This window comes from Neophocaena asiaeorientalis, unplaced genomic scaffold, assembly GCF_003031525.2.
Source record: "Neophocaena asiaeorientalis asiaeorientalis breed wild unplaced genomic scaffold, Neophocaena_asiaeorientalis_V1.1 scaffold26, whole genome shotgun sequence".
Lineage (NCBI taxonomy): Eukaryota > Metazoa > Chordata > Mammalia > Artiodactyla > Phocoenidae > Neophocaena > Neophocaena asiaeorientalis.
In genome coordinates this window covers 9,012,016-9,038,708 of record NW_020173108.1, presented here as the reverse complement: position 1 = coordinate 9,038,708, position 26,693 = coordinate 9,012,016, and the positions used below count along the sequence as shown (strand labels likewise).

At 38.4% G+C, this 26,693-nt stretch overlaps 1 protein-coding gene across 2 annotated transcripts in view; it reads left to right on the top strand.

The window, feature by feature from the left end:
* Window positions 1-26,686, top strand: part of FER (FER tyrosine kinase) — a 457,217-nt gene extending 430,531 nt beyond the window's left edge. For both annotated transcript variants that reach the window (XM_024743363.1, XM_024743364.1), the window contains 3 exons: window positions 1,962-2,116; window positions 24,164-24,286; window positions 25,455-26,686. In XM_024743363.1, the coding sequence (XP_024599131.1) occupies window positions 1,962-2,116; window positions 24,164-24,286; window positions 25,455-25,597 (421 nt within the window). In that variant the 3' untranslated portion in view covers window positions 25,598-26,686. The remainder of the gene's footprint in view (window positions 1-1,961; window positions 2,117-24,163; window positions 24,287-25,454) is intronic.
* Window positions 26,687-26,693: the final 7 nt, after the last annotated feature.

Sequence of the window (26,693 nt, the reverse complement as noted above, 5' to 3'; positions counted from 1 at the left end):
GTGAATCTTGTTCTTCCCCCAGTTCCCCATTTCACTGTCAGCTCCAATCTTCCAGTTGCTTAGGCCAAAATATCTTGGGTCATCCGTGACTCTTTTTCTCTCCTACTCCACATCCAGTCTACCAGCAAACCCTGCTGATTATATTGATACTTTCAAAATATATTCTGAATCTGATAGCTTCTGATCACCTCCGCCACTTTCATCTTAGTGTAGGCTATCGTCACCTCTCCTAGACTTCTGAAATAGTCTGCTTACTGGTCTCTCTGGTCTTGCCAGTCCATTCTCCACATAGTAACATATAATCCTTCAAAACTAAGTCACATTATGTCACTCCTGTGTGCAGAACTCTCTGGTTACCTCCTAGCTGAATAAAAAGCCAAGGAGCCTACTATTAAAAGGCCATATATTATTTGGTCCTGGCTAACTCTGATTAAATCTGCTATTCTCTCCCTCACTCATTGCCCTCCAGCTCTGCTGGCTTCCTTGATGTTCCTTGAATATACCAAGCACGAACCAATTTTAGGGCCTTTGTATCTACTATTCTTTCTACCTTGAATGCTCTTCACCTAGATATCCCCATGGCTTGTTCCTTAACTCCCTTCAGGTCTTTGATCAACTATCACATTATCAAAGAGACCTTTCCTAACAACCTGTCTAAAATAGGATTCCCGCTTGTAAATCTTTTTCCCTTTATATAACTCTTTTTCTTCTTAACACTCAACATCATTTGACCTATTATCTGATATTCTTTGTGTGTGTGTGCATGCTCATATACTTTATCTATATTTTCTATATATAAACATTTATATGTACATATATGAATTTGATTATTGAATGTCTTCCCTACTAGAATGAGAGTACTTGGTCTGTTTTGTTCACTGCTGTCTTTCCTGTTAGTTAAGGGTGGTCAAGATAGAGTTCTCTGAGGGGAGAAATGTAATGGTACTTCCCCTTTCTTTTAAAGAAACTTCCTAAAAATTCTAGACAGCTCTTCTGCTTATATCTCATTGGCCAGTATTTAGATTATGGCCACAGCTAGCTGCAGGGGAGGTTCGGAAGTATAGCAGTTTGAGCTAAGAATGAATGAAGAGGAGCCAGCTACGCAAAAGCCTAGAAGGAGAGCACTCCAGGCAAAGGGAATAGCTAAGTGCAAAGCCCTACTACAGTAGAAATAAGCTTGCCACGTTTAGGGGATTTGTCCTATGTTTGGGTACAAAAAGAAGCTGAATATGGCTGGAATATAGCAAATTATGGAGAGAATGGAACGAGACAAGTTGAGAGAGAGAGAGGCAGGGCAGATCATCACGTAGGGTTTTGCACATTCCAGATGCAAAAAAAAAAAAAAGAGTTGCTGGACTCTCTGGCACCTCAGCCATTCTCCAACCTTTGGGAAATTCTAGGGCTACACTGCCAAAGGCTACTTAGCAGCTACAAGCCACATGCAGCTATTTAAATTAAATTAACTGAAAGTAAAGAAAATTTAAAATTTCAGTTTCCCATCACACCAGCCACATTGCACGTGTTCAATAGTCACACGTGGCCAATGGCTACCTACTGGGCAGCACAGGTCATGCCAGACAGCATATGCCATTGTCACAGAAAGTTCTGTTAGTGCTGCTCTAGGAAAGCCAGTCAAAGGAGAAATAATGCCAAGTCTGCTTAGTCTCTTCTCTGTGATTTTTCTCTCTTAACCCTAGAATCAGTGTTTTTCTATTTAAATAGAAATAATATATGTGGTGCCTAGAGATTAGCCTGTGGCCTTTTCCATATGCAAATGTTCTTGTGGATGATTTTTACCTATGACAGAAAAGATGAGAAAGACTGGTAAATTGCAAGCATTCTTAACCTCATTATGAATACATTGCAAATGTAAAATTGCAAAGCATGGAAGTCAGTCATAAGTGTGAAAGCGGCTTTCAATTTGTTTTAATAGGTGTTTTCTATGTCTTATTGTAACCTAGGGATCTTGCTGCAAGAAACTGTCTGGTAGGTGAAAATAATGTTCTGAAAATCAGTGACTTTGGAATGTCTCGTCAAGAGGATGGTGGAGTGTACTCATCTTCTGGCTTAAAGCAGATTCCCATTAAATGGACGGCACCAGAGGCTCTTAATTATGGTAAGAATAGACTTTTTTTCTTTTGGTGGTAAAAATGGACTCCATTAGCACAAAACATTCACAAGCAAAGTTACAGGGGTAGAGCAGAGCTCCAGTTAGAATCATCTGAGGAGCAACAAAAAAGGATGTGTAAGTGTGCAGACCTTGCACTTGAACGTGAGCACAAACTTAATTCATTGATCTTATTAATCAGATTTTTGTATGGAAGATTGCTAGATTTAAAAGATGGATAATACTTACAAGCATTGTTAAGTATGACTGTACCTCTGAAAGTTTTTATTGTTATCCAAAAAAAGATTATTTCTATCTTAATAGTCAAATTATACCCAGAGTAAAAATGTTGCTGTGGCTCTGGACTATTTCTTTTGAATGTCTTATAATTGGTCCAATAACCTCATCTAATGTTAGGTTCCTAAATATTGAGTCAGTCAATGCTGTAGTTTCTGACTCTGAAAATTGACATGGTTTCTTAGCATCTCAGTCTCTGAAACTTGTATAAATCTTGTGGGAAGAGAGAAATGGGAGTTACATTTTAAAACAGCAGGGATTTTTTTCACTTGAATTTTTATGTATCATTGTGATTGGAAGTAAATACAGCTTGTATTATCTGTGGTTGGGATGAAATGGGCCATAGCAAGATGGGTAAGGGCTCAAGAATTTTTTTTTTTAATGTGCTTTTAAGTGAAATTAAAAATTACATTTTCATTAAGGGAAGCAGCATATGAGCCATGAGTTGGTGAATGGGTATAGTATGTTTTGAATAAAAATATCATAAATTGGAGGGAAGCATCATGCAATGTCCCTGTGTCCTCAGTCCTGCTCCTAGAAGTAGAGATGCACAAGAGGCAGGCAAGGGCGCGCAGCTTGTGAGACTCCGTGCCAGCTGGCACCACGCGTGTGTGGCCGCTGCCCCTCATCATGGTCCCTGCCTTGCTGCAGCTTGTAACAAAGCATTCATCAGAAAATATTTAGTAAGTGCCACCTCCACGTGGCCAGGGCACCAAGCCTCGCCTCAGCCTCCTACTTCTGCCTCCTTATGGCTGGACCTAGACCAGGTGTGGGAGGGAAGAAGCTGAGGTTTGTGACATGAAAGCATATTAGAGAGATTGAAGACAAGATGGCAGAGTAGAATAGGACTTGAGCTCACCTCCTGTTATGAAAACACCAAAATCACAACTGCTGAACAACCGTCAGCAAAAAAAGACTGGAACCTACCAAAAAAGATATTCTACATCCAAAGACAAAGAAGAAGCCACAATGAGACGAGGAACAAGATCCAGCTCCACCCACCAGTGGGAAGGCACCAGGAAGCCTGCACAAGCCCTTGGACTCATCTCACCCACCAGGGGTCAGACATTAGAAGCAAGAAGAACTACAATCCTGCAGCCTGCCGAACAGAGCCCACAAACACAGAAAGTTGGAAAAAATGAGACAGCAGAGAAATATGTTCCAGATGAAGGAACAAAATAAAACCCCAGAAGAACAACTAAGTGAGGAGGAGATAGGCAATCTGCCTGAAAAAGATGATCCAAGATCTCAGAAAAAGAATTGGAGGCACAGACCAAGAAGATACAAACAATGTTTAATGAAGAGCTAGAAGATTTAAAGGACAGAGATGAACAATATAATAACTAACTGAAGTGAACTATATACTAGAAGGAATCAGTAGCAGAATAAATGAGGCAGAAGAACGAATAAGTCAGCTGGAAGACAGATTGGTGGAAATCACTGCCACAAAACAGAATAAAGGAAAAAGAATGAAAAGAGATGAGGACAAACCAAGAGATCTCTAGGACGAGATTAAATGCACCAACATTCACATTATAGGGGTTGCAGAAGGAGAAAAGAGGAAGGGCCTGAGAAAATATTTGAAGAGGTAATAGCCAGAGACTTCCCTAACGTGGGAAAGGAAACAATCACTCAAGTCCAGGAAGCACAAAAAATCCCATACAGGGTAAACCTGAGGAGGACCATGCCAAGGCACATATTAATCAAATTAACAAAAATTAAAGACAAAGAGAAAATGTTAACAATTTATTGGCAGGAGACATATTAATATGTCTCTTGTTACCCAAACATTATTGACCAGAGACGTATCAATACGTTTTTAGAGAGTGATACAATTAATATCCACTTGCAAAGTTGTTAGAGCTTAAATTGATCAACAGTTCATTAGACAACTTATGATGTCATTATCATTCACATTTTCCTGTTAGGTTTTTGTTCCAACCTTGTGTGTATTATAAACTCAAGTTTATTACCATAAAATTTTCAAAAATGACACATCACTAAATTTTGAGTGAAGAATTTTTCGGTGACTTTTATGCAGATACTTTCTCTGATTGAGCAACATATATACTAGTGTCTCAGAAGATGATAGTTCTTCAGAATATAGTTCTGATTCACACAATGTGAATATTAGACCAAGAAAAAGACAAAAAACCTTAGTGATTGATTCTGATACGGAAAGTGAAAATGAAACTCATGGTGCTGGAGAATGCTCCTTTGCTTCTACAGAAGAGTGGATTGAAGACAACACTTCATGAAAATTAAAAGACTTTACAGGTGTGTCAGTCAGGTGTAACTGCTGACTGTAATAACCCACAAAGTGTTAGTGAAATAACAATTAATTTTTGGTAATGACTTTTTCGAGTTGGTCACTTCTCAAACTTGTATCACCAGCAGAATGAAAAATCATATAAAAACTATGATGAGGATTTAAAATGGACTGATGTAACCAGTAGTGACATGAAGAAGTTTCTTGGATTAATAATTTTGATGGGACAAATAAGAAATTCACAATGGAAAGAATATTGGTCGACTGATCCCTTACTTGAAACACCTGTCTTTCCAAAGATTATGACAAGAAGAAGGTTCAAACAAATAATGATATTTCTTCCCTTGAACCATAACTCAGAAACTGTACTTCCTGCAGACAGAACTTCAAAAGCTAAACCTCTTTTGTATTATTTTCTACCAAAATTTCAATTGATCTATATACCCAAACAAGAGCTGTCACTTGAGGAGGCAATGATAGAGTGGAGAGGACGACTCAGATTCAAAACCTGTATTCCCAGAAAACTTACGAAATATGGAATTTTGGTCAGGATGGTTACCGCAAATGAAACGATATATATGCTACCTTGAGATTTACATGGGTGAAGGAAAGAAACTGCAAGAAACAATATTATCGGTCCTACAACCTTACCTTGGTTCATGGCACCATATTTACAAAGACAATTATTACAACAGTGTGTCCACATCTGAAATATTGTTGAAAAATAAAACCAGAGTTTGTGGGACTATAAGAGAGAATCATGGTCTACCAAATCAATTAAAGAAGAAATCTAAAAATCTACAGAGGGGAGAAATGACATTCTTATGGAAGGGAGAAGTGATCTTCTTATATGGAAAGACAAGAGGCTAGTCTGCATGGTGACAACTCTTCATGACGCCTCCAAGCATCTACAGGAAAGGAAGACAGGAGGACTGGCCATCAGATAACTAAACCCACTTGTATATTAGAGTATAATAAATATATGAAAGGAGTTGATCGATCTGATCAATATCTGGCAAACTTCAATATCCTCTGGAAGACTCAAAACTGGTATAAGAAAGTGGGTTTCTATTTGAGTAGTTGTGGTTTATTCAGTGAGTTTAAAATTTATTGTAGCCTTAATGCACAGAATTAAATGACTTAACAAGCAATTTTCATTAGCAGTAGCTAGAGAATGGGTAACTGACAATTCTGGTGAATGCAGTGGTAGTCCTGCACCTGGTCCTTCTTGTGGCATTTCTAAAAGAGCCCCCAACAAAGATCCACCTTGTCAACTATCAGGTAAAATAAAAGAACATATTCTAGAGGAAACAATACCCACAAGACTAAAATAACAAATGCCACCAGAAAGTGTAGAGTCTGCTCTAACAGGGGAAAGTGCAGTGAAACACAATATATTTGTAATAGATGTTCTGTTCCCCTGCACAGAGGTACCTGCTATACTGCCTATCACACTCTAACGAACTATTAGAATACTTTAGTAAGACATGTACAAAGTTTCAAATACATTAAGTTCAAAAAAAGTTGTTGATATTTACTCAAACGCGGGTGTTTCAACATTCACTTACATAACAAATCGCCTGGCCATAGATGTTATTTTCTGCAAAAATCCCCCAGTCAATAATGTGTTAAAAGCAATAAGAGAAAAGCAACAAGTAACATACAAGGAAATCCCCATAAGGTTATCAGCTGGTTTTTCAGCAGAAACTCTGCGGGCCAGAGGGAGTGGCAGGATATATTTAAAGTGATGAAAGGGAAAAACCTACAACCAAGAATATTCTACCCAGCAAGCCTCTCATTCAGATTTGACAGAGAAATCGAAGCATTACAGACAAGCAAAAGCTAAGAAAATTCAACACCACCAAACCAGCTTTACAACAAATGTTAAAGGAACTTCTCTAGGTGGAAAAGAAAAGGCCACAACTAGAAACAAGAAGATTACAAATGGGAAAACTGACCAGTAAAGGCAAACATGCAGTAAAGGTAGAAAGTCATCCACATGCAAATAAGATATCAAAACCAGCAGTCATGAGAATAGGAGAGTACAAATTCAGGATATTGGAAATGCATTTGAAAATAAGAGACCAGCAACTTAAAACAATCTTGAACATATATAGATTGCTATATCAAAACCGCATGGGAACCACAAACTAAAAGTCTACAATACACACAGAGAAAAAGAAAAGCAATCTAAACACAACACTAAAGATAGTCATCAAATCACAAGAGAATAGAACAAAAGAGGAAGGTAAGAAGAAAAAGACCTAAAAAAACAAATCCCAAACAATTAACAACATGGCAATAAGAACATACATATCAATAATTACCTGAAATGTAAAGGATTAAATGCTCCAACCAAAAGACACAGACTGGTTGAATGGATACAAAACCAAGACCCATCTATATGCTGTCTACAAGAGACCCACTTCAGATCCAGGGACATGTACAGACTGAAAGTGAGGGAATGGAAGATGGTATTCCATGCATATGGAAATCAAAAGAAAGCTGGAATAGCAATACACATATCAGACAAAATAGACTTTAAAATAAAGACTGTTACAAGAGACAAAAAAGAACACTACATAATGATCAAGGGATCAATCCAAGAAGAAGATACAACAATTGTAAATATATATATTTACAATTGTAAATATATATATATTGAGCACCTCAATATATAAGGCAAATGCTAACAGTCATAAAAGAAGTCAACAGTATCACAGTAATAATGAGGGACTTTAACACCCCACTTTCATCAGTGGACAAATCATCCAGACAGAAAATCAGTAAAGAAACACAGGCCTTAAATGACCTTAAATGACACATTAGACCAGATGGGCTTAATTGATACTTATAGAGCATTCCATCCAAAAGCAGCAGATTACACTTTCTTCTCAAGTGCCCATGGAACATTCTCCACAACAGATCACATCTTGGGTCACAAATCAAGCCTCGGCAAATTTAAGAAAATTGAAATCAAGCATCTTTTCCAAATACAATGCTGTGAGACTAAAAATCAACTACAAGAAAAAAGCTGTGAAAAAACACAAACATGTGGAGGCTAAACAATATGTTACTAAATAACCAGTGGATCACTGAAGAAATCAAAGAGGAAATCAAAAAATACCTAGAGACAAATGACAATGAAAACACTATGATCCAAAAACCTTTGGGACACAGCAAAAGCAGTTCTAAGAGGGAAGTTTATAGCAATACAATCTTAACACAGGAAACAAGAAAAATCTCAAACAACCTAAACTTACACCTAAAGCAACTAGAGAAAGAACAAATGAAACCCAAAGTTAGTAGAAGGAAAGAAATCATAAAAATCAGCAAAGAAATACATAAAATAGAGACAAAGAAAACAACAGCAAAGATCAATGAAACTAAAAGCTGGTTCTTTGAAATGATATACAAAACTGATAAAGCCTTTAGCTAGACTCATCAAGAAAAAAAGGGAGAGAGCTCAAATCAATAAAATTAGAAATGATAAAGGAGAAGTTACAACAGACACCAAAGAAATACAAAGGGTCATAAGAGACTACTACAAGCAACTATACACCAATAAAATGGACAACCTAGAAGAAATCGACAAATTCTTAGAAAGGTACAATCTTCCAAGACTGAACCAGGAATAAATAGAAAATATGAACAGACCAATCACAAGTACTGAACTTGAAACTGTGATTTAAAGACTCCCTACAAACAAAAGTCCAAGACCAGATGGCTTCATAGGCGAATTCTATCAAACATTTAGAGAAGAGTTAACACCTATCCTTCTGAAACTATTCCAAAAAAATTGTAGAGGAATGAGCACTCCCAAGCTCATTCTATGAGACCACCATCACCCTGTTACCAAAACCAGACAAAAATATCACAGAGAAAGAAAAGTACAGGCCAATATCACTAATGAACATAGACACAAAAATCCTCAACCAAATACTAGCAGCTACATCTAAAAGAATGAACAGCTACATCTAGAAGAATGACATTAGAACATTCTTTAACACCATACACAAAAATAAACTCAAAATGGATTAAAGACCTAAATGTAAGGCCGGATACTATAAAACTCTTAGAGGAAAACACAGGCAGAACAAACACTCTTTGACATAAATCGCAGAAAGGTCTTTTTGGATCCACTTCCTAGAGTAATGAAAATAAAAACAAAAATAGGACCTAATTAAACTTAAAAGCTTTTGCACAGCAAAGGAAACATAAACAAAATGAAAAGACAACCCACAGAATGGGAGAAAATATTCGTAAATGAAGCAACTGACAAGGAATTAATCTCGAAAATACACAAACAGCTCATGCGGCTTAATATCAAAAAAACAAACAACCCAATCAAAAAATGGGCATAAGAGCTAAATAGACATTTCTCCAAAGAAGACTTACAGATGACCGACAGGCACATGAAAAGATGCTCGACATGGCTAATTATTAGAGAAATGCAAATCAAAACTTCAATGAGGTATCACCTAACATGAGTCAGAATGGCTGTCATCAAAAAGTCTACAAACAATAAATGCTGGAGAGGGTGTGGAGAAAAGGGAACCTTCTTACACTGTTGGTGGGAATGTAAACTGGTACAGCCACTATGGAGAACAATATGTAGGTTCCTTAAAAAGCTAAAAACAGCTACCATGTGCTCCAGCAATCCCACTCCTGGGCATATATCTGGAGAAAACCATAATTCCAAAAGATACATGCACCCCAATGTTCATTTCAGCACTATTTACAATAGCCAGGACATGGAAGCAGCCTAAATGTCCATTGACAGAGGAATGGATAAAGAAGACGTGGTGCATATACAATGGAATATTATATATAAATGGAATATTAGCCATAAAAAAGAGTGAAATAATGCCATTTGCAGCAATATGGTTGGACCTAGAGATCGTTATACTAAGTGCAGTAAGTCCAACAGAGTAAGATGAATATCATATGATATTACTTATATGTGGAATCTAAAAAAAATTATACAAATGAACTTATTTACAAAACAGAAACGGACTCACAGACTTTGAAAACAAACTTATGGTTACCAAAGGGGAAAGGTCGGAGGTGGGGGATAAATTAGGCGTTTGGGATTAACATATACACACTACTATCTATAAAACAGATAATGAACAAGGACCTACTGTATAGCTCAGGGAATTCTACTCAATGTTCTGTAATGACCTATATGGGAAAAAAATCTGAAAAGGAATGGATATATGTATGTATATATAACTGAATCACTTTGATGTATACTTGAAACTAACAGAACATTGTAAATCAAGTATACTCCAATATAAAATAAAAATTAAACTGAAAATATCATAAAATGATTCTTCATTGATTTAAAGTGAAAAATTACTTCACCATGAAAAATTAATAAGGTATTTACAAATGGCTTAATTAAAGACCAGGTAACTTAGAAAGAGCTCGGAGGTGAAACTCATGTAACATAAAATTAACCATTTTAAAGCAAACAATTCAATGGCATTTAGTACATTCACTGTGGTGTGCAACCACTGCCTCTGTCTAGTTCCAAAACACTGTCATCACTCCAAAATAAAATGTATACCCATATTAAGCAGCTACTCCCCATTCCTTCCTTCCCTCAGCCACTGGCAACCACATATCTGCTTTTTGTTGCTATGTATTTACCTATTCTGCATATTTCATATAAATGGAATCATACAATATGTGACCTTTGGAATGTGACCTCTTTCACTTAGTATAATGTTCTCAAGGTTCATCCATGTTGTAGCATTGTCATTATTTTACTCCTTTTTATGGCTAAATAATCATTCTGCTGTATATATTTGCCACCATTTATTCATCTGTTCATTCATTGATGTATATTTGAGCAGTGTCTACCTTTTGGCTGTTGTGAATAATTCTGCTATAAACATCTGTATGCCAGGATTTATTTGAGGACCTATTTTCAATTATTCTGAATACACACTAGGTAATATGGTAATTCTGTGCTTCACTTCTTGAGGAACCACCAAATGTTTTCCAGATAAAGCTTTGGAATGTTATTGTTTTGGAAGTGAATTAGGGTGGATCGAGACACCAGAATCTGCTTTGTATTTTGCATATCAGCAATGCTATGGCATAGATAAGTGTAGGTAGTTGTCATTGTGAGAAATTGACTAAGCTGTTCTAGTTCCCAACAATGAAATTTTTTAACTTAATACTCCACAGATACTAATCCTCACCCTTAGTGTGTCTTGCCATGTGCTGGCAAGAGAAGCTTTTGGAAGCTTTGCAGATCACAAACTAATTCCACCATTCCTCAAAATCTAGAGAAAATGGCAGCCCTGCTATTTTCCACAGTGATTCTTCTCTGGGTTGGTTATTACTCTAAAGCTATATTCCTAAGGAGAACAATCACAGGGTAAAAGAAAGGACTGTATTCTTTTTATTTACACAGAGGTTTTCTTTAGATGACAAAACATTGTTAAGCACCTTCTTCTTGATTCTTACAGCATCCCTATAAAGGAGCTGGACTTGGGAGCCCTAAAACCTTATCAATAAAATCCAGCTTTCTAGAATGTGTTCTTAACCCTGTTTGCCAGATTCTCTATATTACACTGCCTTTAAAACTCCTCTTACTGCTAAGCAATTATGCCAAGTAAAATCCTGCCTTTCAATCACAGTGTATTTTAGTTGAATTTCAAGCTAAAGTATTTACAAATCAAAATTCTAATTCCAAATATCTTTAAGAGCCAGACCTAAATTTGGTATGTCATATAATAAAGACAGGCAATAAGATCTTTGATTGGCAGTGAGGGACCTTTTTTAGCAGTCCTTAATGTTAACTTTATAAAATGCAGAACAACACACCCTCTCACCATACACAAAAATAAACTCAAAATGGCTTAAAGAGTTTAACATAATACATGACACCATAAAACTCCTAGAATAGATCATAGGCAAAACATTCTCTTACATAAATCATACCAATGTTTTCTTAGGTCAGTCTCCCAAGGCAATAGAAATAAAAACAAAAGTAAACAAATGGGACCTAACCAAACTTATAAGATTTTGCACAGCAAAGGAAACCATAAACAAAATGAAAAGACAACTTACAGAATGGGAGAAAATATTTGCAAGTTACGTGACTAACAAGGGCTTAATTTCCAAAATATATAAATAGTTCATACAACTCAATAACAAAAAAACAAACAACCCAATCAAACAATGGGCAGAAGACCTAAATAGACATTTCTCAAAAGAAGACATACAGATGGTCAACAGGCACATGAAAATATGCTCAACATCGCTAATTATTAGAGAAATGCAAATCAAAACTACAGTGAGGTACCACCTCACATCAGTCGGAATGGCCATCATTAAAAAGTCTACAAAAAATAACTGCTAGAGAGGGTGTGGAGAAAAGGGACCCCTCCTCCTACACTGTTGGTAGGAATGTAAGTTGGTGCAGCCACTGTGGAAAACAGTTCCTCAGAAAACCAAAAATAGAATTACGATACAATCCAGCAATCTCACTCCTGGGCGTATACCCACACAAAACTATAATTCAAAAAGATATATGCACCCCTGTGTTCACAGCAGCAGCATCTACAATAGCTAAGACATGGAAACAACCTAAATTTCCATCGACAGATGAATGGATAAAGAAGATGTGGAACACATATACAATGGAATAAAAAATGAAATAATGCCACGTTCAGCAACATGGATGCGACTAGAGATTATCATACTAAGTGAAGTCAGAAAGAGAACTACCATATGATATCACTTATATGTGGATGAACCTATCTATGAAACAGAATCATGGACACAGAACAGACTGGTGGTTGCCAAGGGGGAGGGGGTTGGGGAAGGGATGGAATGGGAGGTTGGGATTAGCAGATGTAGCATTATGAATGGATAAACAACAATGGATAAGCACAGAGAACTATATTCAATATTCTATGATAAACCATAATGGAAAATACTATTTAAAAAAAGAATGTATGTGTATGTATAACTGAATCACCTTGCTGTACAGCAGAAATTAAAACAACCTTGTAATCAACTATACTTCAATTTAAAAATTTGATAAAAAATAGGGCTTCCCTGGTGGCGCAGTGGTTGAGAGTCCGCCTGCCAATGCAGGGGACACGGGTTCGTGCCCCGGTCCGGGAAGATCCCACATGCCGCGGAGCGGCGGGGCCCGTGAGCCATGGCCGCTGAGCCTGCGCGTCCAGAGCCTGTGCTCCGCAGTGGGAGAGGCCACAACAGTGAGAGGCCCGCGTACCGCAAAAAAAAAAAAAAAAAAAAAAAAAAAAAATTTGATAAAAAATAAAATGCAGAACAATTTAGATGAGGGAAAGATTTTTAACAGGATGAGAAAGAAGTGGGGAGTATTTGTTACCCAATCCAATGAGGGAGTTCCTGAGTGTCTACAAGTGTCATGGCAACCCTGAGAAATTCAGTTCTCATAGACTAAGATTGCTGAAGATTGGCTCTGAATCCTAGCACTTTTTTAACAAGAGAAAATATAAATATTTTATGAAAGTCTTATTTTTTGTTCCACTTCTTCCATGTTTTGTGCAAATATCAATTTATGATTGGTGGTAAAATTTTGCCTCATTTCCAGGGGTCTTTTTTTCCCCACGGATTCTTTTTTTCACTTTTGCCCTCAAAGTAGATGCTGCCCAAGTCTCCATGCAGTGTGGGGTTAGGGTAGATGGAAAACCCCTTCAGTCTAAGAAACCTCTCTGAAATTTTAGCTTAGGGACAAAAAATTAAAGTTATTTTCACCATTATTTTGTCATTAGTGTTGTCATTTAATTTTTGAAAAGATGATGCATAAACTTGTTTTCGTTTTGTTTTGTTTTAGTCAAGCAGTATGTAAAGGGCCTACAATGAAATGTAAGCCCCTCTCCCCACCCTTGTCGCTAGCCACATAATTCCCCTTCCTAAAGGCAAATACTCTTATCATATTGTTGTATTCTTCTCAGAGATTTCTCAGCCATCTAACTGTACACATCTCCCCCCCTTTTTAAGCACCCAGTGGTAGCGTACTTCATAGCCTCCTCAGCATATACCACCTCTTCAGTACAGCTGTTACCAAAGGTACTGTGATTGTAAGGGGCAAATAAGATACTGATTTCCAACTAAGGAATAAAACAATCTGTGTAACAATCATTAAAAGAACTGTTTTCATTTGTCACCTGCGAACTTGGGGCTGATACAACCCATAGAAATTTAATTACTGTGAAGTAACTAAGTACTCTGAAATGCAAGAGAGGTAGGATTTATAATGTAGAGAGTCCTGGATCAGCCATCAGGACCAGGTTTCCCAACCAGTCATGTCATTAGTTGCATGACCTTAGCAAGCGATCTATTTCTCTACACCTATGTTTTCTAATTTGCAAATGAGAATGATAGTGTCTTTCCCTGCAAAGGGTACTGTGAGCATCAAATTAGACGTGGAAAACTAGCAATGTGCTATATGGCCGTAAGTAACTTTCAGCCCATTACAATTATCCAGCAAGGTTTCAGGTCAAGATGACGATATAGGTAGATCCTGAACTCACCTCCTCCCACAGACACATTGAATCTACAGCTACATATGGAACATTTGCCCCTGAAAAAAACCTAAAAACTAGCTGAGCAACTCATACACATTGGGCAAAGGAGGAAAAAAGCCACATGGAAGCAGGTAGGAGCAGCTGACTTAAAATGTTGCCCTAAATCCCACCCCTGGTTCGGTGACCCACAATCAGGAGGGAACTCAAAACCTATAGCTTCTCCCTGAGGAGCGAAGGAAGATCAGGCATCCTATCTTTTAAGACCTGCACCTGAGAGATGAGCCCCCAAAACATCTGGCTTTGAAAATGATCTGGGCTTGCATCCACAAGACCCTCAAGGCTTTAGAAAGCTGAGAACTGCTTCTTAAAGGGCTCACCCACCCCAGGGCCCAGCGCAGAATCAGCTAATGGAGAGACTCCTAGACTTTACATAAAAGAGCTTCACTTGCTAATCTTAATGCATTAGCCTGAGGGGCAGGCATCTAATTTAATGCATCTAGGGCCCTGACAGTGTATTTCTAGGGACAGAGGCTGGCAGGCACCATCTTCATGCTTTCCCACTGCTATGATCTAGAGTGCCAGTATCTCCCAGAGGGGAGCTTTTACACATGTCTGGTGCCCTGGTTTTTGTAGCTGCCACCCAGAGGACACCCTTTGATCACCAGGCTCTGGAGACCAGGGGTCGTGTATTCCTGGAACCCACAGGACTGTAACAATCTGAGAGTGAGTTTTTGGCAGACTGCCACCTCCCAAGGCACTGCACTGGCAGCAGACTGAAGCACACCCCCAGTCTTTCTGATAAAGACCATTTGCTTATCCAGGAGCTTTGGCCTGAGGGGCAGGCTTCTGGTCTGGCACACTTCTAGGGGCCTATAGAATTGCTCTCAGGGAATGAGGCTGGTGGATGCCGTCTTTGTGCTATCCCTCTGCCTCACTCTAGCTCACTGGTATCTCCAAGAAAGGAGCTTAAACACTTGTCCGGTGCCTCAGTTTTTTCAGCTGCTGCCAGGAGACAACTCTACATTGCCTGGCTCTGGTGACCAGCAGAGCTGACACTCCTGGGTCCCACAGAACTGAGAAAGCGTTCTTAAACAGCTACCACCTTCAGGGCACAGCAAGAGGCAACAGACCCAGGAGCACAGTCTTTCCATGAAAGGCCTATAATCTTGTGCTAGAGCTTCAGCCTGAGGGCAGGCTCCAGGTTTGTCACATGTCTAGAAGCCTATCAAGGTGCTCTCAGGGAATGCAGGCCAGAGAACACGATTTTGTGACTTGCTCTGCCTCGCTACAATTCGTCAGTATCTCCCAGAAAGGAACTTACACACTTGTCTGGAGCCCCTAGTTTTGTGACTGTAATCCAGGGACCATTCCGATCGCCTGGCTCTGATGGCCAGCATGGCTTACACTTGCAGTCTGACAGGACTGTATATATTTGCGTGCTTTAAAGTTGCTGCCTGAGGGTCTGGCTTCCAATCAGCCTGAATCTATGTGCTAGATATTCCTCTTTGGGACACTGACAGGTCTTGGAACACCTTCAACTACTAGGAGCTATTAAAAAATAAAATAGGCTTCTTGGACAATCACAAAGGCTTGAGAGACAACGGAGAGTTAGATCAGAGCTGGATGGTAAGTTTTATCTCCTACAGGAGGCCACTCCTTCAGGACTGGGAGAGGTGGCTGTTTCATCTAATGCATGGAAAGAACACAGGAAGTCAAGCAAAATGAGGAATGTGTTCCAAATGAAAGAAAAAGATAACACCTCAGAAAAAAACCTTCACTAAATGGACATAGTTTATCCACCTGATAAAACGTTAAAGTTGGTAAAGAATGGATGAACATAGTGAGAATTTCAACAAAGACAGAAAATATAAGAAGGTACCAAAGAAAAGACATAGAGTTGAAGAATACAATAACTGAATTGAAAAATATGCTAGAGAGGTTCAACATCATACTACATGAAGCAGAATAAAGGATCAGTGAGCTCAAAGGGCAATGGAACTCATCCAATCACAGCAATAAAAAGAAAAAAGAATGAAAAAAGCCAAGAGAGTTTAAGGGACTTATGAGACAACATCTAGCAGACTAATATTTGCATTATAGGAGTACCAGATGGAGGAGAGAGAGAGAAAAAGGGGCAGAAAACTTATTTGAAGATATAATGGAGGACTTCCCCGGTGACACAGTGGTTGGGAATCCACCTACCAATGCAGGGGACACAGGTTCGATCCCTGGTCTGGGAAGATCCCACATGCTGCAGAGCAGCTAAGCCCGTGCGCCACAACTACTGAGCCTGCGCTCTAGATGCTGCGAGCCACAACCACTGAGCCCATGCACCACAACTACTGAGCCCATGCACCACAACTACTGAAGCCCACACACCTAGAGCCCATGCTCCACAACAAGAGAAGCCACCACAATGAGAAAGAAGCCCGTGCACCGCAACAAAGAGTAGCCCCCGCTCACCACAACTAGAGAAAGCCCTCACACAGCAGCAAAGACCCAATGCAGCCAAAAATAAGTAAATAAAAAATAAATAAATTTAAAGAAAAAAATAGATATAATGGCTGAAGACTTCCTACGTGGGAAAGGAAAGAGACATCCAGATCAGGAAACCCACAGTGTTCCAAATAAGATGATGAACCCAAAGAGACCCACACCAAACACATTATATTTAAAGTGTCAAAAGTTAAAGAAAAAATCTTAAAAGCAGCAAGAGAAAAACAACTTGTTATATACAAATGATTCCCCATAAAACTACCAGAAAATATCTCAACAGAAACTTTGCATGCAAGAAAGGAATGGCATGATATATTCACTGTGCTGAAAGAAAAATACTTCCAACAAAGAATACTCTACTTGGCAAAGTTATCATTCAAAATTGAAGGAGAGAGAAAGAGTTTTCCAGATAAGCAAAATCTAAGAGTTCATCACCACTAAACTGGCCTTACAAGGAATGGTAAAGGGACTTCTCTAAGCTGAAAAGAAAGGTTGCTAATTAGTAACAAGAAAATATATGAAAGTATATATATCTCACTGGCAAAGGTAAGTATGTAGTAAGGTAGTGGATCAATCACTTATAAAGGTAGTATGAAGGTTAAAGACAAAAAAAAATAAAAACTATAACTACAAAAATTAGTTAAGGGATATACAAGATAAATAGATGTAAAATCTGACATCAGAAACATAAAACAAGGCAGGGGAGAGTGGAAATGTAGAGCTTTTGAATGTGTTCAATCTTCAGTTTTTTTAATCAACTTAAAGATGTAAGTTGTTATATGTAAGCCTCATGGTTACCACAAAGTCAAAATCTATAGTAGATACAGTAATGATAATGAGAAAAATCTAAGCATACCATTAAAGAAAGTCATCAAACCACAAAGGAAGAGAGCAAGTGAAGAAGTAAGGAACAGAGAGGAACTATAAAACAGCGAGAAAGGAATTAAAATGGCAATAAGTACATACATATCAATAACAACATTAAATGTAAAGGGACTAAATTTGCCAGTCAAAAGACAGAGTTGCTGAATGGAATAAAAAATAAGACCCATCTATATGCCGCCTACAGGAGACTCATCGCAGACATAAGGACACACAAAGACTAAAAGTGAAGGGATGGAGAAAGATATTCCGTGCAAATGAAAACCAAAAGGAAGCTGGGGTGGCTATATTTATATCAAACAAAGTAGATTTTAAAACAAAGACTGTAATCAGAGACAAAGGAGGGCATTACATAATGATAAAGAAGTCAATCCAACAAGAGGATATAAAATGTGTAAATATTTATGCATCTAACATAGGAATACTTAAATATATAAAACAAATATTAACAGACCTAAAAGGAGAAATAAACAGCAATACAATAATAGTAGGGGACTTCAATACCCTACTTGAGTCAATGTAAAGATCAGATGGAAAATCAGTAAGGAAATGTCAGCCTTAAATGACACTTTAGACTAGATGAACCTAACAGATATATATATATCTTGGGCTTCCCTGGTGGCGCAGTGGTTGAGAGTCTGCCTGCCGATGCAGGGGACACGGGTTTGTGCCTCGGTCCAGGAAGATCCCACATGCCATGGAGCGGCTGGGCCTATGAGCTGTGGCCACTGAGCCTGCACGTCCGGAGCCTGTGCTCCGCAACGGGAGAGGCCACAGCAGTGAGAGGCCCGCGTACCACAAAAAACATATATATAGATAGATAGATATAGATATCTATAGATCAGTATACACATGCCATCCAAAAGAAGCAGAATATTCTTTCCTAGTGCACACTGAATATTCCCCAAGACAGATTATATGTTAGGCCACAAAACAAGTTTTAATAAATTTAACAAGACTGAAATCACATCAAGCATCTTTTCTGACCACAATGGTATGGAACTAGAAGTCAATTACAAGAGGAAAGCTAGGAAATTCACAAATATATAGAAATTAAACATGTTACTGAACAACCAATGGGCCACAGAATAAATCAAAAGAAAAATCAAAATTACCTTGAGATAAATTAAAATGGAAATAGAACATACCAAAAGTTAGGTGGTGCAGTAAAAGCAGTTCCGAGAGGTATGTTCATAGTAATAAACGCCTACCTCAAGAAACAAGAAAGATCTCAAACAACATAACATCACACCTCAAGGAACTAGAAGAAGAACAAATAAAACCCAAAGTTATTAGAAGGAAGAAAATGACAAAGATGAGAGCAGAAATAAATGAAATAAAGACTGAAAAGATCAGTGAAACTAATAGCTATTTCTTTGAAATGAAAGAATTGACAAAACTTTAGCTACACTCAGCAAGAAAAAAAAGTGACAGAAACCAAATCAAAACAGTTAAAAATGAAAAATATCTGTGGTACAACTGATACCACAGATATACAAAGGATGGTAAGAGGCTTCTATGAACAACTATATGCCAACAAACTGGACAACCTAGAAAAAATGAAAGAAATCTCTCAAAAACCTTCTGAAATGGAATCAGTAACAAAAAAAACTCTCAACAAAAAGAAGTCTAGGAATGACTGGCTTCACTGGTGAATTTTACCATACATTCAAAGAAGATTAATACCAGTCGTTCTCAAACTCTTCCAAAACAGAAGAAGAGGGAATACTCCAAAACTCATTTTATGAGTCCATCATTACTCTGATATCAGAACCACACAAAAGGGCTTCCCTGGTGGTGCAGTGGTTGGGAGTCTGCCTGCCGATGCAGGGGACATGGGTTTGTGCCCCGGTCCAGGAGGATCCCACGTGCCACAGAGCGGCTGGGCCAGTGGGCTATGGCCGCTGAGCCTGTGCTCCACAACGGGAGAGGCCACGGCAGTGAGAGGCCCGTGTACTGCAAAAAAAAAACCAAAAAAAACCAAAAAACACACACAGAAATCACAAGAAAAGAAAATTACTTGGAGGGGCTGAAGGGTGTAACCATGGCCAGGTCGAGTTCAAGATTTCAGGATGTGGACGTGCAGCAGCTGGTGACACAGAACCTGGCTTGAGGTACTGACCAGTATTTCACCCCCAGATGCTTTGGCACCTACATCAATGTCACCTCAAGAAGTTCGGGCACATCAAGTAAACTATGAATCTAACCTTCCTGGGAGAGCCCCTCTGGATCTGCTCCAATCCTGACTGAGGAGTCTCCTCCCCTCTCTTCTGCCATTGTTCCTGATGAACACAGAAGCAAAAATTCTCAACACAATGTTAGCAAACGGAATTCAGCAACACATAAAATAATAAAAGGATCATACATCATGATCAAGTGGGATTTATTCCAAGCATACAAGGATGGTTTAACATCTGCAAATCAATCAACATGATGCACCACATTAACAAAATAAAGGCTAAAATTCATATCATCATATCATCTCAATAGATACAGAAAAAGCATTGGACAAAACTCAACATCCCATTAAGATAAAAATTCTCAACAAAGTGGGTACAGAGGAAATGTACCTCAACATAATAACGGTCACATATGACAAGCCCACAGCTAACATCACAGTTCACAGTAAAAAGCTGAAAGTTTTTCCTCTAAGAACAGGAACAAGACAAGGATGCCCACTGTAACCACTTTTATTCAACATAGTATTGGAAGTCCTAGCCACAGCAATTAGCAAGAGAAAGAAATGAAAGGAATCCCATTTGGAAAGGAAGAAGTAAAACTGTCCTTATTTGCAGATGAAATGATATTATATAGAAAATCCTAAAGTCTCCACCAAGAAACTGTTAGAACTAATCAATGAATACAGTAAATTGCAGGATACAAAGTCAAAATACAAAAGTCTGTTGTGTTTCTATACACTAATAACAAATTATCAGAAAGAGAAATTAAGGAAACAGTTCCATTTATAATTGCATCAAAAACAATTAAATATCTAGGAATAAATTTCACCAAGGTGAAAAACCTGTACATTGAAAACTATCAGACACAACCAAAGAAACTGAAGAAGACACAAGTAAATGAAAAGATATTTCATGCTCATGGATTGGAAGAATCAATATTAATAAAATGTTCATACTACCCAAAGCAATCTACAGATTCAGTGCAATCCCTATCAAAATTCCAATGGCATTTTTCACATAACTGGATCAAATAATACTAAAATTTGTGTGGAACCACAAAAGACCCTGAACAGTCAAAGCAATCTTGAGGAAGAAGTACAGAGCTAGGGGCATCATGCTCCCTGATTTCAAACTATACTACAAAGCTATGGTATTTAAAGCAGCATGGTATTAGAATTAAACAGACACACAGATCAGTGGAACAGAATAGAAAGCCTAGAAATAATCCCATGCATAAATGGTCAATTAATTTATGACAGAGGAGGCAAGAATATACAATGGGGAAAGACATGTCTTCAATAAATGTTGGGAAAACTGGACAGCCACATGTCAAAGAATGAAACAGACCACTATCTTACACCATATGCAAAAATTAACTCAAAATGGTTGAAGACTTGACTATAAGACCTGAAGTCATAAAACTCCTAGAAGAAATCATAGGCAGTAAGCTCTAGTGCTGGAGATGACGTTTTGGATTTGACATCAAAGCAAAGGCAACAAAAGCAAAAATAAACCAGTCGGGCTATTTCAAACTAAAACGCTTCTGCACAGCAAAGGAAACCATTTACAAAATAAAAGGACACCTACCGAATGAGAGAATATATTTGCAAGTCATATATCTGATAGGGGTTAATATTTAAATATATAAAGAACTCATGCAACTCAAGACAAAAAACAATCTGATTAAAAAATGGGCAGAAGTTCAGAATAGACAGTTTTCCAAATAAGGGATATACGTGGCCAACAGTTTCATGAAAAGATACTCAACATCACTAATCATCAGGGAAATGCAAATCAAAACCACAGTGACTTATCACCTCATACCTGTTAGAACGGCTGTTATTAAAACAAGAAATAACAAGTGTTGGCCAGGTTGTGGAGAAAAGGATCCCTCCTCCACTGTCAGGAGGAACGTAAATTGGTGCAACCACTATGGAAAACAGTATGGAGGTTCCTCATAAAACTAAAAATAGAGCTACCATATGATCTAGCAGTTCCACTTCTGGGTATTTATCTGAAGAAAACAAAAATGCTAACTCAAGAAGATATATGCACCCCCGTGTTCATTTGCAGCATTATTTACAATAGCCAAGGTATGGAAATAGCCTAAGTGTACATCAATGGACAAATGAATAAAGAAGATATGGTGTGTATATACAATAGAATATTATTCAACCTTAGCAAAGAGTGAAATCATGCCATTTGTGACAACATGGATGGACCTTGTGGGTATCATGCTAAGGGAAATAAGTCAGACAGAGAAAGACAAATACTGTATAATCTCATTTACATGTGAAATCTAAACAACAACAACAAAACCACTCTCACAGATACAGAGAACAGACTGGTGGTTGCCAGAGTCTAGCAGTGGGAGGCAGGGGGAGGGTGAAGGTGGTCAAGAGGTACAAAATTCCAGTTATAAAACAAATGAGTCATGGGGGTCTAATGTAAAACATGGTGACTATAATTAATAGTACTATATTGCATATTTTCAAGTTGCTAAGAGAGTAGATCTTGAAGTTCTCATCACAAGAAAATAAAATTTTATGACTATGGATAGTGACTATGCATGGTGATGTTGACTAGACTTATCGTGGTGATTATTTTGCAATATATGCAAATATTAAATCATGCTGTACACCTGAAACTAATATAATGTTATGTCAATTATATCTCAATAAGAAAAATAAAGAATTATTAATTAATTTTTTAAAATTATCCAGTAAAACCAGATTCAAAAGTCAAGGTTACAGGGCTTCCCTGGTTGCGCAGTGGTTAGGAATCCGCCTGCCAACCCAGGGGACACGGGTTCGAGCCCTGGTCTGGGAAGATTCCACATGCCACAGAGCAACTAAGCCCGTGAGCCACAACTACTGAGCCTGTGCTCTAGAGCCCGTGAGCCACAACTACTGAGCCCCTGTGCCACAGCTACTGAAGCCTGCACGCCTAGAGCCCGTGCTTGGCAACGAGAAGCCACCGCAATGAGAAGCCCGCGCACCACGACAAAATGTAGCCCCCGTTCGTCGCAACTAGAGAAAGCCTGAACACAGCAATGAAGACCCAACGCAGCCAAAAATAATAAAATAAAAGTCAGGGTTACAGAGTTAGGTTATAAGCTTTCACTTCTAGAGTGTGATCTTAGTTTATAATACAACTGGCCATTCGTGATCTCTTCCTAGATACTATCTTACAAAAATAAGGTATTTGGTTCTCTATGCTTTGTACTTCCTTAAAGAGTTAATTAGTCTTAACTTGTAACCAATGAATGATTTTCATAAAAAGTTTTAAATTATTGGATGCCAAACATGAAAAGAGTTGATATGCAGACAGGGAAACTAATCTTCCTACCAACTAGCATAGTGAATGTCCATAATTACCGTCTACTAAGAAGGAAGCTAATTCACACAGCTGGAGATGATTATCAGCAAGTACACTCCAAACTCTGACATCAGAGCAGTTATAACACAGGCATACTCTCATTCTCATTGTACTGTTTTCAAGAAAGAGAAAAGGCCATCCTACTCAAAGTAACAAGACATTTTGGGAGGATGGGCATTTATACATCCTGGAATGGCAGAAATATGTTGGAAAATCTTGAAAATTCATAGCCTTTTCTGCCTCCCCTCCTTGATTTCACATTCATTCCAGAAGATATCTGGTATTGGCTTTTATCTCTGTGTTTCTCTAGAAGATTACCAAGGGAAAAAAAACTAAACTAAGAGTTAGCTTATGTAATTCAGTAAAGCAGGTGCATCAAGATATTTTGACAAAACACAGCACCATGTAATTTAAAGAAGTTGTTTTTATCAGCCAGCTATGTTAATTTCTACTCTGTTCAAAACACAGAAAAATGTATTTTCCATAAATGAAACTATCAGTGGAGAAAATGAGAACTTGAAGCGTGTAAGAATATCTGTAAACAGTGATGAGTAAAAAATTGAAGTTAAGAAACTTTCCTTATTGCTTTAAGTTTGTTTGTAATTTTAGTAGAAAGAAAATGATGCAGGCAGAAGACAAAATTGCAGAACTCCAACTTATTTAATCTCCTAGGCGTCGATGTGTACAAATTTATATCTTTTTGATATAAACCATCTATCTCATTTAGAGGCCACAGAGAAAGTAAGCTTGCATACTGAGTGAATATTTGTTCTTGGTGGGGGAAATGTGATTTGGAAGGTGGCTCAGTTAAAGTAGCAGCCTGACGACTGACTATTCATTTAATTGGTAATATTACTACTCCTGGAAAGCAAAACTAGTCAAGAAAATAAGATCACTAGTTGTTGAATTCCTGGTAAGTTTAAATATGTTAATATGTGACTGACATAGACATACACAACCAGAAGTGGTCACCCGCTTATCCAGTGAGCTGAATGTGGTTTTGTTCGCCCTTCAGGGAGATACAGCTCTGAGAGTGACGTGTGGAGCTTTGGAATCCTCCTCTGGGAGACCTTCAGCTTAGGGGTCTGCCCATACCCTGGAATGACAAATCAACAAGCTCGGGAACAAGTGGAAAGAGGTGAGCCAAAGACACAGGGTAGCAGTGTTCACAGCCAGCCCGGGCAGTGCTGGTGCCGTGTCTGCATTTCCTGGGAGGAGGAAGAGAGTGCTCTCGGGCAGGTGATAGAAGAGGTGCTGGTTAATCTACTTTTGAACTTTATGGATGGTGTGGCTCTTTACAACCAAACCAACAACAAAAACAAAGACTTTAAAAGATAGATCCCAGCTCTTTGAAAATAGAAAGCTCTAGGCTTTTCTTCCACTGCCCCTGCCTGGCATGACACCTGCAAGGCTGTGCCATTCACTCTCTTCCAGGGAAATAGGAGATTGAGGAATACCACCTATTTTTTATTCTATGCCAAATAAACACTGTTAATATTACTGCAAATTGAAATGTAGTTAGACTTCAGGAAGAAGTTGAGAATTTTGGAACAGTTCTGAAGAAGCCCTATGGTGTTCTCAGATCAGGGACAGGAATAAGCAGGTGACGGTGACACCCTCACGTGCACTTGTGTAGTCCCCGGCTTTCGACAACAACAACAAACACCAGCGCCCTAGGGTCAGGCCTGTCAAGGGGGGCATGGTTGTAGAATCGGGTGTAGGAAGATGACTTCCAGCTTCCTTCCTCCCTTTTCCTACTGCTCCTGAGGCAAATGCATACAGGCACACACATACCACCCAGCACACTGCCGGGACACTGCCAGGTGACTTTGAATTAAAGATAATATTCTTCTCAGACTGTAAAGGAATATGCCTCATATTCATTTTTATTTCACTTTTAAATTAATGTTTATAAATCCTCATCCTTTTCCTCATCTTCAAAACCCTGAGTTGTAGAGATGATTTTTTTAAACTCTGCCTACAGCATCTAAAAGCAAATTCTGAAAGCAAATACTTAGAGCAACTAAAACATGCATTTGTATGTGATGTATCTTCCATCAGACTTTGTGACAAATGAACAAACAGAAAATGGGTGCTTTGAACTAGAAGGTAATGATGTTGCTCTATTAATATTAAAGTCTGCATTACTTATAGAGAAAAAATCAGTTTGCCCTGAAATGAATTTTTTGTTTCTATTAACCAACAACATAAGGTACTAAAAATTACAAACTGCATAATGCCCTATGTGAACATTTATATCTTATCCCCATTCTAAATTCTCTGTTCTTCTTCTCTTGGGTCTTCAGGATACCGAATGTCAGCCCCTCAGCATTGTCCAGAGGACATTTTTAAAATTATGATGAAGTGTTGGGATTATAAACCTGAAAACCGGCCCAAGTTCACTGAACTTCAGAAAGAGCTCACTGTCATCAAGAAGAAAATCACATAGTGACAGAACAGTGCAAACTCAGCCTCCAGGACTTGGTCCTCCAGCAGAGTAATATTGTTCTTTTCGTTAACAATGAGTTTATACCACGTTATGTGCAACAGTCTTCTAAGGTTATTTTTTTTAATTAACTGTTTTTTAAATATGTGCCGTTAAAAAAAGTCAAAGGCGAATGCATTCAAGAAACAGGTCAGTCCTACCAAGGGCTTTCTCAGCTCACCACAGCAACCCTGCCATTTCAGCCCTTTGTAAATAGAAAAGCACAGGCTCTAAATGTGAGGGGGAACCAATCCATCTTTTTCACACCAGGACCATGGATGTTTCTCAGAGATTTTTTACTTCAGACCCAGTTCACGGCTGCTGTCCCATGCCACAGACCCTACTCAATCGGTGCTATCAGCTGCATTGGTAATGCCATGTCTGCAGGACACATTCCAACCAAAGTTGGCTTTCTGCTCTGCCAAGGCAAGAGTGTATTTGTAAACATCATTTTTATATTGAGCATTATTTAGACCTCCTAGGGGTTATCTTTCCTTTCCCACCAGAAATAAGCACAGTGTAAGAATCCTCACATTCCTGTCTTATTAGTAAAGCTGTTGTTTCCCTCCCCTTTTGTCCAGGCATCAGAAAATGATGCCTGGAATGTCCTCAAAGAGCTCTTAATTGAGGCCACAGCTTTTAAAGAATGTTTCAGACAGCTGTGACGGCAAGAAGTAAGTTGGAACAGGAGGACGGTCTGGAGAAAGGGGCAGCTAAAGTCATCATCAAAGAGAAGGAAAGGAAAATAGAAAATCTGCCTTCTTACCAGAGTTATGCCTTTACACACACACACACTTTATTTTATGGTCTGATTCATGAAAAAGGTTCTAAGAAATGTTTTCAGGAGTTCACAGATAGAGCCTTCTTGTCAACAAAAAATTCTTTAGAGAAATTCCAAAGCACGAGGCTACAGAAATAACAGCATAATTTTAAGTACCTTCATTTGAGAGGAGACATCCCAGAATTTAATTCTGTTCATTTGTGCCAGTCTCCAGAGCTGTCAGAATTTCATGATTCTAGTTCATAAACACATCCATGTGTGTACACACATGGGCATGCA